Source organism: Furipterus horrens, unplaced genomic scaffold (assembly GCF_987537825.1).
Source record: "Furipterus horrens unplaced genomic scaffold, mFurHor1.1.pri manual_scaffold_9, whole genome shotgun sequence".
Classification (NCBI taxonomy): domain Eukaryota; kingdom Metazoa; phylum Chordata; class Mammalia; order Chiroptera; family Furipteridae; genus Furipterus; species Furipterus horrens.
Window position 1 is genome coordinate 3,498,611 of NW_028327179.1, and position 10,112 is coordinate 3,508,722.

The following is a 10,112-nucleotide window of genomic DNA, read 5'->3' on the forward strand; positions in this document are numbered from 1 at the left end:
TGAGAACCGTCATTAAACCATTAGCCGAGCTTCCCGCTGTCTGGCTGCAGGTTCCCAGGCCACACCTGCTGCTGTCAGAACAGCCCTTCACACCCCTCGGAAAAGCTGACTGGCTCCCTGAGCCGGAGTCGAAGCCAAGGTTCAGGATGTCATCAGGAGAGGCCACTAAGAACTTCCCAGTAAACCCACATTTCAGATTTTTAAAATATTCTGCATATTAGCTATCAATTTTAAGAAAAAGAATATGGAGGGCAAGTGTTCTTGAGTGTGAAAGGGATAAGTAACACATCCTGGGTTCATTTCATTACTTAGTGTTATAACATGTGTGTTTGTGTTTGATGGTCAGGAAAAGCCACATGTCTTTGATGAACCCAAAGTGGCAAAATCATAACACATTCTTCCATAGTCACACACAGCATACTCATATTAAAGATTTTCTACGGCTCCTGTGCTTTTAAAGCTCATTTTTACCACACTGTGTCTTATAACAGTGAGCCTCACTTTTTGTGCTAACACCAGGCAGGTACCAAATATTCCAGGTGTACAACTTCCTACTGCAGTTTAGTAAGGGCCACAGACTGACCAGATTTTTTCCCGTGAGAAACAAAGCCAACAACGCTTCTATATTTATATATAATGATACACCTTCTTTGTTCCCCACTTGAATATAAGCTTCTCTACAGTTGGGAGTTTGCAGAAAGCTCAAGAAACATTGGTTGAATAAACTTGCCTCTCTCTTTTGACCTCTCCTCATCCTGCACACCCTACACACGTGACTACTAGCAAATACCGGGAGGCAACAGCTCTGCAGCCCACCCATCGCCCGTCCTGGGAAAATAAGAGTCCAAATATATGTACTGTAAGGACCTGGGCAGAACCACATTTATTAAAAGGATTATCTATCACCGGGTTCCCTTGAACACATATACTGTCCTGCACCGCAAACGTTGCTGTGGCAGTGAACTTGTCCTGGTGACAAAGATCTTGTAAGAGCCACTGTGTGTAGAGGGCTCAATTATCTTGCTTCCTATTGGTTGTCTTTCATGCCAGCCATAAAATGGTCCCTCTGGCCACGCTCCCTGCCTTGGAGTTGTTCCCGCCCCTGTAGCAGCAAGTTGGCCCCAGGGCGGCCTCACTACCCAGGTAGTCCACCTTCTGCAGTAATGCTGGGCTCCCGGCCCCGCACGTGCCCAGCACAGCAGATGTGCGGGGTTGGCAGGTGCCCTTGGAAGCCCTCCTCTTTAGTTCTGCTCTGACTCCAGCTGGCTGAGTCGCTTGGCAATCATGCTGTTGAGCTCCTTCAGTTCAGCTATGTCCTTCCCCTCAATTGCCAGTCTTCTCAGCACGTTGTCCATCTTGTTTCCGGTCTGAACTGCAAAACGAAAAACAGGGCGTTACAATGGTCTCCAGCGCGTCCCATCGTGACTCGTCAGAGCCCCGCGTTGTTACTCAGTTGTCTCAGTGGGGGCTGGAACCCACCCCACCGTTCTTCTGACATGGTTTCTGTACGTGTGGACTCTGACTCATATGGAGCGTGTGGATGCACAGCATGTTTCTATAAAATCCTGGGCACTAACTTCAAAAGATACAGGCTCAGACCTTCAGGCAGCCCAGCTCCGGGAGGTTTGCTGACCTTCAACCAAAGAACCAGGTGACGGAAAACCAGGAGGACGCACACCGGACCATCATGTGACCACTTTCAGCTCCTTATTGGAATGGACTGTGCTCGTTGGCACACAGAGAACTTCCAACCCCTCCTCTTGATCTCCTTGTCCTGCTCTCCCCTCCCTCCTTGTGAACACCTCTGCCTGCGCTGAGACGTGGAGATGGGCTTCGGGACAGGAGTTCCCATCTTCTCAAGTTGCTGACACCTGAAGAGACCTCTTTCCTTCCCACCAGCACCTGTCTCGCGGGTTTGGCTTTCCTGGCAGCAAGCAGCCGGACCTGCATGTGGCTACAGCCGAGCCCCGAAAAGCCCTCTCAGCAAACCCGCTGTTCCAACAGTCTCCACACAGCCAAGAGGCCGGGACAGAATTGCTGAGGGTTAAGTTACCCATCAAGTGATTTAGTTTCACGACCTCTTCATGCCAGCCTGTGCGACCTTGGGCAGTGGAGTGCATCTGGAGCTAGACAGGCCCAGGTTTGAATCCCATTTCTGTGGGGAAAACGTGGAGAGTTGAACTCTCTGGACCATAGTCCTTCATCAGCAAAACTGAAATATTAGGCACTACCTTGAGGGGTAGAGTAAGGATTTAAGTTAATGAATTTATGTGTGTGACAGAGAGTAATTATCCAATAAAAAGGCACTTCTTTATTCAAGTCTTCTTTCTGTTTCTTAATATGGTACTACCCTCAGTAGAAAACACTAGAAGCAAATATACAAGAAACCCTATTCATACAAGAGGAGTATAATAATGGTATGAAAGTGCATAGTCTCTGATGTCTTCGAGCCCCGATCCAGCACTTGTCCACCATGTGACCTTGGGCATGTTAATTAATCTCTCTAAGCCCGAGTTCCATCATTGAGCAAACAGACATCAAGTACTTACCATGGTGCCTGGGACAGAGTGAGCTCTATCATTATTCTTTAGCTCACTACTTATTATCCCACAGAAGAAAGAAATCCCTTTGGGTTGCTCCCATGCCAGTAGACATATCTAAAATTTCCCAACAGTTTAACCAGTTATTAGCTAGTCAGTACCCAAGGTGGGCATGGCAGGACGATATTTGCTTTAATTTTTTTAACATTGATTTTAGAGAGCAAAGGAGAGAGAGAGACATCAATTATTTATGCATTCACCGGTTGGCTCTTATATGTGCCCTGACTGTGGATCCAAGCACAACCTTGGCTCTAGTCAACTGAGCTACCTGGCCAGGGCACGGGATGATATTTGAAACATCAGTTTTTGTTGGCATAACATTTCAGAAGCATAATCCACAGGAAGGAGCTGTAAACCAAACGTGACAGTATGTTAGAGACCCGAATTAATGGGAAAAATCTACACATATGCATCGGATTAAGAAAACCTAAAATTCACTAGAATAAACTGCCTACCACTTGACAGCTAGAGACTCCAAGTGAGAAATGCAGGCATTGCAGAAATATTTAATGTATGTTCTTGTGAACTCCTGGTCCTGTGGGTGCCCTCTGTGCCTCTGCTGAGCAAAATCAAACCTCAGCCATGAAGTAAGAGCACACACGAGCAACGGGAACACGCCAGCAGTACTTACTTATTAGAAATATCACGAAGGAGACCAGCACCAGGCTGACGATCAACACAGCGATCAGCCCCATCAAAAGCAGGCTGTAGCTCCCCCTCCTCGAGTCCGTGCCACCACCGGGGGTTTTCTCCTGTGGCGCTAACACAGAACAGACAGCAGCGGTCACAAAGGCCCCTGGCACGGGGCGGGGAGCAGGGCTGGGCGCAGAGCTGGGCAGTCCCCGGTACGAGGGATGTGCAGAGGGGATGTGCCCGGGCCCTCTCATCACTCCACAGAGGGACTGAGGTTTAAAGCCTGTCTTTGCGCTACGTGCCCCCTTGGGAATTCTTATGTTCTGTTCAAAGACAGAGCTGGGCCCGGCTAGCTCCTCACCCCAGTTTGGAAAGTTCTTTGAAGATCGTGTTAACACTGAAATGGCAGGGCATGGATTTTATTGTCGTCGCTGGGTGGAGGTGATAAAGAAGTTAAAGGTTCAGCGTGGAGACCCTAGTCCCCTTTCCCCGCGGTGGCCCAGGACGAAAAGCAGCCGGCTGCAGGGTGGGAGGCGGGCTGCTCTGGTCTGTCTCCCAGGAGGCTGCGTTCACTACGGGAAACACCTATTAAGCCTGTCCCTGTGTGAACAAAAATGGCCTCGATGGGTTTCAGCGTCTTCAGGGGTGTTCAGGATGGACATGCTCCAGAAACGAGGTCCTTCCAAATGTTTCGCCCTTGACCTGGGAGTGCAGTTGTACTTATAAAACAGGCAGCTTCCACCCAAGCCATGAATTGCCTGCATTTCGTCCTCACGTTGGAAGCCCTGCCTAATAACCCCCACATTAAACTGACTACGAGGAACGGACACTTGGGACACCGGAGAGGCTTGGCTTCGTGTTTGTTCTCCCCGACTCGGCTTCGGTCCCACGGGCGGTGCTACTTGATCACAGAGAGACGGGGGCTTATGTCCCGCCTGCCCCGTGTCCCCCTCTCTACAGCCTTTGCTTCCTCATCAGAGCCACCTGCTCAGCTGGCACCCTAACACCTACTTTTATCGAGATTGCTGCAATGGAGAGGCTAAAAAAAAAATCTTAAAACTTTAAAATAAAAAGGAAAGCGAGATTTAGAAGAGAACAGAACAGATATAAAATCGGGATGCTACGAGCACAGAGTACCCGTGAGAGAAGGCGCAGCTAACGCCTGTGTTTGAACGTCAGCGTTTGAGCTGGAGAAGATGGGGCATCACCTACAACGTGTGGGGAACAAGATCCACGGTTAGTAGTCAGCAGGTTCTTTTGTTTGGCTCCTGCCCCGTCACACCTTTTTGTTTTCTAGCCCTTTCATTGGGGCAATTGGTCACTTCTTAGAAAATAAAGTTGACTTTTTTGATCAACATAATTTTAATGATAAAAAATAACAATAACTAGATCAATGTGTGGAACATTTTCTCAGCAATTCACCGTGCAGTACAATGTCTCTAGGAACAGGGGCCTCCGTGGTGACCTGCCTGTAGTCACAAGGAGGCCCAGCAGCCTCCCGGACCCACCCACTCTGCTGCCACCCCCCCTTTCCAGGGAGAGAAACTCCACGGGGACGTCTCAGAACTTTGAAGACAAGGGTTCAGGTCTCACTCAGGAGCCAAGAAAGCGCAGAGCCTGCTCGCTGTGCAGAGACCTAAAGCAGATGTGGTCCAGGAATCCACAGCGTCTCCGGGGCCCAGCTGCGTCCCAGGCCCACCAGCCCTCCCCCCACCCCCGAGGGCCCCGAGGAGCCTCTGCTATGTTTAGGTGGCCTGGCAGCGGGGAGGGCGCACGTACGGAGCAGGTGCTGTGACCCGGCTGGGCACAGGTGAAGCTTGTGTAGGTCGTTTATGGAATCCACGACGTAAAGCTTCCTGTCTTCGGCAACGCCGCGAGAGCCCGCGTCCCAAGGGGGGCGGCTCATGGTCCCTGGAAGGAAAACTGGCGTCAGCCACGAGGCTGGCCTGGGCCGCCCACTTCTCAACGTGGGCAGCCCGCGGGACACCCCCACACAGAGCATTTCCGACGGAAGGCCGGGAAAAGCTGCGCTTGTCCAGAAGGAAACATTTCCCTCTGGGGACAACTCAGTACCTGTTCCCTTTGCTCTGCTGGCCAGGAGGCTCGCAGTCCAGGCGAGGCCCGATTTGCACAACTGTGTAGCGCTTGGTGTACCCAGCTCACCTGCTTACACTCCCCCCTCCCCCTCAAATTCTCCATTCTGCCTGTTTTCCCCGGGCCCCCTTTTTATTCTGTAATTGATTTTTAACTATTTCCTCTTGAAAAATAAATAGGTTTATTGATTGCTTTTAGAGAGAGAAGCAGCCATGTGAGAGAAAAATATCGATCGGTTGCCTCCCGGACATGCCCCAGCCGGAGATCAAACCCCACAACCTTTCGGTCCTGGGAAGGACAGTCCAACCACGCAGCCAGGGCTGCAGGGTTTCCCTTTTGTCACATCGTTCATATTCTGGTCAGAGGACTCCAATCCTTTGTGCAAGAAGACTATGTCTAAGCATCTAGAAGAGAGAATTAAGCTCATCTGCCTGTGGCCCTGAGGATTCTGAGACCAACAGAGATTACTGAGAACCACGGTAATCACGTGAGGCTTTAATCCAGGGCTGTAATGTTTAGGTTGTCCCTCAATATGGCATATGAGGCTCCACCTCAAACACGTCCTTGGGCCACTAGAGGCTGGCTGTGGGTCCTCAGGACAAAACTGAACAAGCCGAGAGGCGACAGAGAGGGACCCGCAGTTGCTGGAAACTAGACGGCAGGACTTCCGAGGGGTTCCCGCCCCCGAGTTTCCCGACATCAAGGATGCCAACGTCATAAATCACTTCTAAATGGAGGTTTCCAGTGAAGGTGAAGTTCCCCAACCACAGCACAGGCTCCAGCTACACTGAAAAGCTCGAATGGGTGGAACCGTGTATTTTAAGATCTCTCTCCAGCAGACAGAGGCCTAGCGGCCTTTGAATTAATTACGCGAAAGGAAGGCTCTCAGAAGGCAAATTGCAGTTACCATCAGAGCTTGCCCTTTCCTGGTTACTTCTTTTCATAGAATGAGTCTGAGGGCGAGACAGGATTTTTTTTTTTTTTTTTAAATCTGGAGGGAATTTGAGATGTGCTCCAGTCTCGTGCCATCCGTTCCACAAACGAGGGCAGTGACCTTGGGCTGGTGGCAGGTTTGCTGTGTCTCCCCCTGGGTGACCTGTCCGTCCCTGATCCTCATTCACACCCAGCTCAAACCTCACCTCCTCGGAGAACCAACCTGCCCTTCCTGCGTGCCCTTGCCGGGCCCTGTACCCACTTCTACGAGCACGTGCAGAATGTTTTGTAGCATTTATCTGTGTACAACTGTGACTTCCCCAGCGGACTGAAAGCTTCTAATGGGTTGGCACCCGGCCTAGTCTTCAGCGCCCCGTGCCAGGTTTAGAAGCCAGTGACTCCTGTTCCGTCGGAATACCTAAAATACTTGGTTTAGGATTTTAATCTCATGATTTTTCAAAGAATTGGAGGCAGCGAATAATAAGTACAGTGACGGAAATAAAACCAAGGGTAGCGATTCTCCTGTGACTCCTGTCTGGGCGCAGGAGTCAGGGACTCGCGCCTCCTGACGGCGGCAGCACCCCTTCACTTCCGGTTAACATTTCTCTCTTTCTTTTCTTTTTTTATTCTTGTTTTATTACAGTCATCCAGTTTTCCCCGTCGCTCTCCCCAGCCCTGCCCCAACCCCACAGTCGATCCCCGTCCATGTCCATGGGTCCTTTATACATGTTCCTTGACTAGACCTTCCCCTTCTTTCCCCCTCCTCCCCCACCCCCCCTTCCCAGTTAACAGTTCCTAAAATGTCCTTTAATCGCCAGCTCCAGAGTGAAGAGAAATAGTGACGAGGAACCGAATTTAGAAAGCAAAAACCAAAACCATGCAAACACCCACAGAAGAGCTGAATAAAATAGCAGCCATGTACTAAGCAGTTTAAGCTGCATGCTAGAACATCAAAACCAATAAAATAAAATAAAAATAAAACATCAAAACACAGCAATTTCCCGTTGATACCTGAGACTTACTAGCACTTGTAAAAAACATGTCCCCAAGACCCTTGTCAAAAAATACAGTGTGTTTGATAAATCATGGACCCGCCAGATTTTTTCTCAAAGTTAAAAACTGTAAAGGGTGTTACCCCGAAATGTTAATCCCCAAGAACACATGCTTCCCTGATTGTTTTAGCTAAGATACCACTGAAGCCCCTTAGATACTGCTATCACTAAATTCCAAATATAAATATACCTCATGGGCATTCCTAAGAGAAAGATTTAAAGTGACAAAGAAGAAGTAATGTCATAACATCAAAACGACTGACCGATGTCCTGTGACATTTCTAAACTATCCTTCTAGAAAGTCTTCTGGCTGACCACCCCTTTCTCCCTTGTTGTCCCAGCGCTGACGCTGGACGAGGGGTGAAGCTGTCCCGTGTCACACCACAGGAGCGTCATGCCCCGCGCAGTTTCTATTTTAGGCGGGCTCATTTCTGGATCTCTGAGTTAATACCTCTGAGCCTTAGCTTCCCCTTCAGGAATGCGATTACTGCGCTTCATTCAGTCTCACACGGAGGCTTCATCGATGTTTCCATAGCTGAGAACGAGCTGGAAAACCAGAACCACGGAAAGTGACATCAGAGCAGGACGGCTCACAAAATCTCCAAAGTGCTGGCCTTGCCACCGACTCAAACGGTGACGCGACACACCACCAAATCCCAAGGCACCGAAACAGCGACTTAGGGTGAGCTGTGACGTGCTCCGGAAGAAAATGTCACACACAAGTCGATGCCATCATCTCCGTCTCGTTTTAAGGGGAAAATGAGAACCAGCAGAGAAAGCTGAGTCAGGGCTGTGGGGCCCGTGGCTGCCGAGATCCTGCAGATGGCTGCCAGAAAATGGATACGAGATCCCGTGGCCCTGCGCCCAGGCCCCCAGCTGTTTGACACCCAGTTCTTGCTAAGTTGGGCATGTCCATATGAGGGCCCCTGGGAAGGACCAGTTCTGCAGTCACACCTCCCTCCTTCCTGACTCCCGTGTGCAAGCTTGTTCATTAAGTGAGACGGGTCGAAGCGGCATCCTTTCTCCCCGCAGAGAGGGGCAAGGAGGGAGGAAGGGAGGGGGAGAAACATCGAGGGGCTGCCTCTCACAGGCCCCCAGCTGGGTACCGGCCTGCAACCCCCGCGTGTACCCTGACCAGGATCTAACCGGCAACCTTTGGCTCACAGACCAGCGTTCAAACCACTGAGCCATACCAGCCAGGGTGGAGGCAGCATCCTTTTAATGGAATCCTCTCTAACGCCTTGAGCAAAACATGTAAGTAATTTCATTTTCCTCTGGCTTAGGTCCATGCTAACAGGTAATTCTCCTTGTCACTTAGGAATCCTTTGACTACCTATGAGTAAATATTCTGACAAATGAAGATAACTGTCAATGAAAACTTGCCTCTCTCTTTATTTTTTCCCATAGGTCCTTGGTATCAAAGCGCAGAAAAAACTCACACTAGTATTGTTTGCCACGATATCAGAATTGTTATAACTAGGCTTAATGCAAAGCTAATAGGAAGCTTGGATTAAAAAAAAAAAAAAAAAGAAAGAAAGGCCCTCGCCAGGTTGCTCAGCTGGTTTTTGGAGTGACACCCCATGCAAAAGCAGAGCTGCGGGTTCGATCCCTGGTCAGGGCACATACGGGAGGCAATCGATGATGTTTCTCATGTTAATCTCTCTCTCTGTGTGCCTTCCTTTCCTTCTAAAAAACCAATAAGTATATCCTTGGGTAAGGATTTAAAAAATGTTATAGGAAGCTTTGTGGAGTGAGTCACGGTAATTTGCTCCTTAATTTCCTTTCAGAGTCTCTGCCTCGTCACATTCAGGAAGTACTCTTTAAGACTGAGTATAAATGATTCCTGTTAAAAGTTAAGATCACAAGGCACATGCGACAAAAGACATCCCAGCCCCAAGAGTTCCCTCTCGGTAGAGTAACAGCATGCATACCCCTCACAAAAACGTGAGCTTTGACCTCCAAGTTACCAAGAAAGAACAGCGAAACTATGCAGAAGCAGCTACAATAACTTTCTAGAAACCCGAGTTCTTCCTTTGCCTACCTTCCGGGTCGGGCATGGGGCCGGAAGCTGCAGCGCCGGACCGCTGGTCTATATTTAGCGGTAAGTTAGCCCAGCTGTGGGAGACGTCAGGTCCTGACTTTTCCTCCCGGTACCTCGGGGCTTTGGGACGCAGATCACTGAGACCGGGCTGGAGAGAGAAAGCCCCAGCATGCCTTGGTCCGCCTGGGAGCTGACGAGGGCCTCGCTGGGCTGAAGTTCATGTCCTTCTCTGGCGGCCGTGCCCGCGGAGGCTGGCAGGCTCCCCGCCAGGCTGCTGGTGAGCCCCAGAGATAAACGCCCCGGAGCCACGGGCTTGCACGGGGCTGCAGAGCAGCCGGGCGGCCACCATCAGCGGGGCCAGGAGACGGCTGTGACCGTGCCACCAGGACGCTCGCAGGTCAGCAGGCTCTGGGGGCTGCTCGCAGCTGCCAAAGCAGCGGTGAGGGGATGATGGCTGCAGGCCCACAGCAGGGGACAGGGCACAGGGACGGGAGCACTGTGTCTCCGCCGCTTCCTTTCCAAAGGCTCGGCTCTGCTTTCTGACCGCCCCCAAATTAGTGCTTGAGCCTCAAAATAAAGAAGGTATTGGGCAGGGACCGTTTTAAATTCCCTTAAACCAGAAAGATTCAAGGAATGAACTGGTCAACCACGTGCCATTTAGCACTTTTGCAGAAACCCAAGCCTTTTTGTGGAAGTTACCGCCTTGCCTCCCGGTGGTCTCCCTCCCTCCTTCCTTTCCGTTTAGCTTTGAAAAATGCC

The 10,112-nt window shown here is 50.3% G+C and overlaps 1 protein-coding gene across 4 annotated transcripts; it reads right to left on the bottom strand.

Annotated features, from left to right (window-relative positions):
- Positions 1 to 853: 853 nt before the first annotated feature.
- On the bottom strand, positions 854 to 9,603 carry LSMEM1 (leucine rich single-pass membrane protein 1). 4 transcript variants are annotated; one of them, XM_090287779.1, is made up of 5 exons: positions 9,354 to 9,603; positions 7,764 to 7,858; positions 5,013 to 5,144; positions 3,232 to 3,360; positions 854 to 1,372 (listed from the first exon to the last, which is right to left on the bottom strand). In XM_090287779.1, the coding sequence occupies exons 3-5, from the start codon at positions 5,137 to 5,139 to the stop codon at positions 1,242 to 1,244; spliced, it is 387 nt and encodes a 128-aa protein (XP_090143905.1). In that variant the 5' UTR covers positions 5,140 to 5,144; positions 7,764 to 7,858; positions 9,354 to 9,603; the 3' UTR covers positions 854 to 1,241. The 4 variants fall into 4 exon arrangements, with proteins under 4 accessions (XP_090143905.1, XP_090143902.1, XP_090143904.1 ...); XM_090287776.1 differs by lacking the exon at positions 7,764 to 7,858; XM_090287778.1 differs by lacking the exon at positions 9,354 to 9,603 and having other exon boundaries at positions 7,764 to 7,974.
- Positions 9,604 to 10,112: the final 509 nt, after the last annotated feature.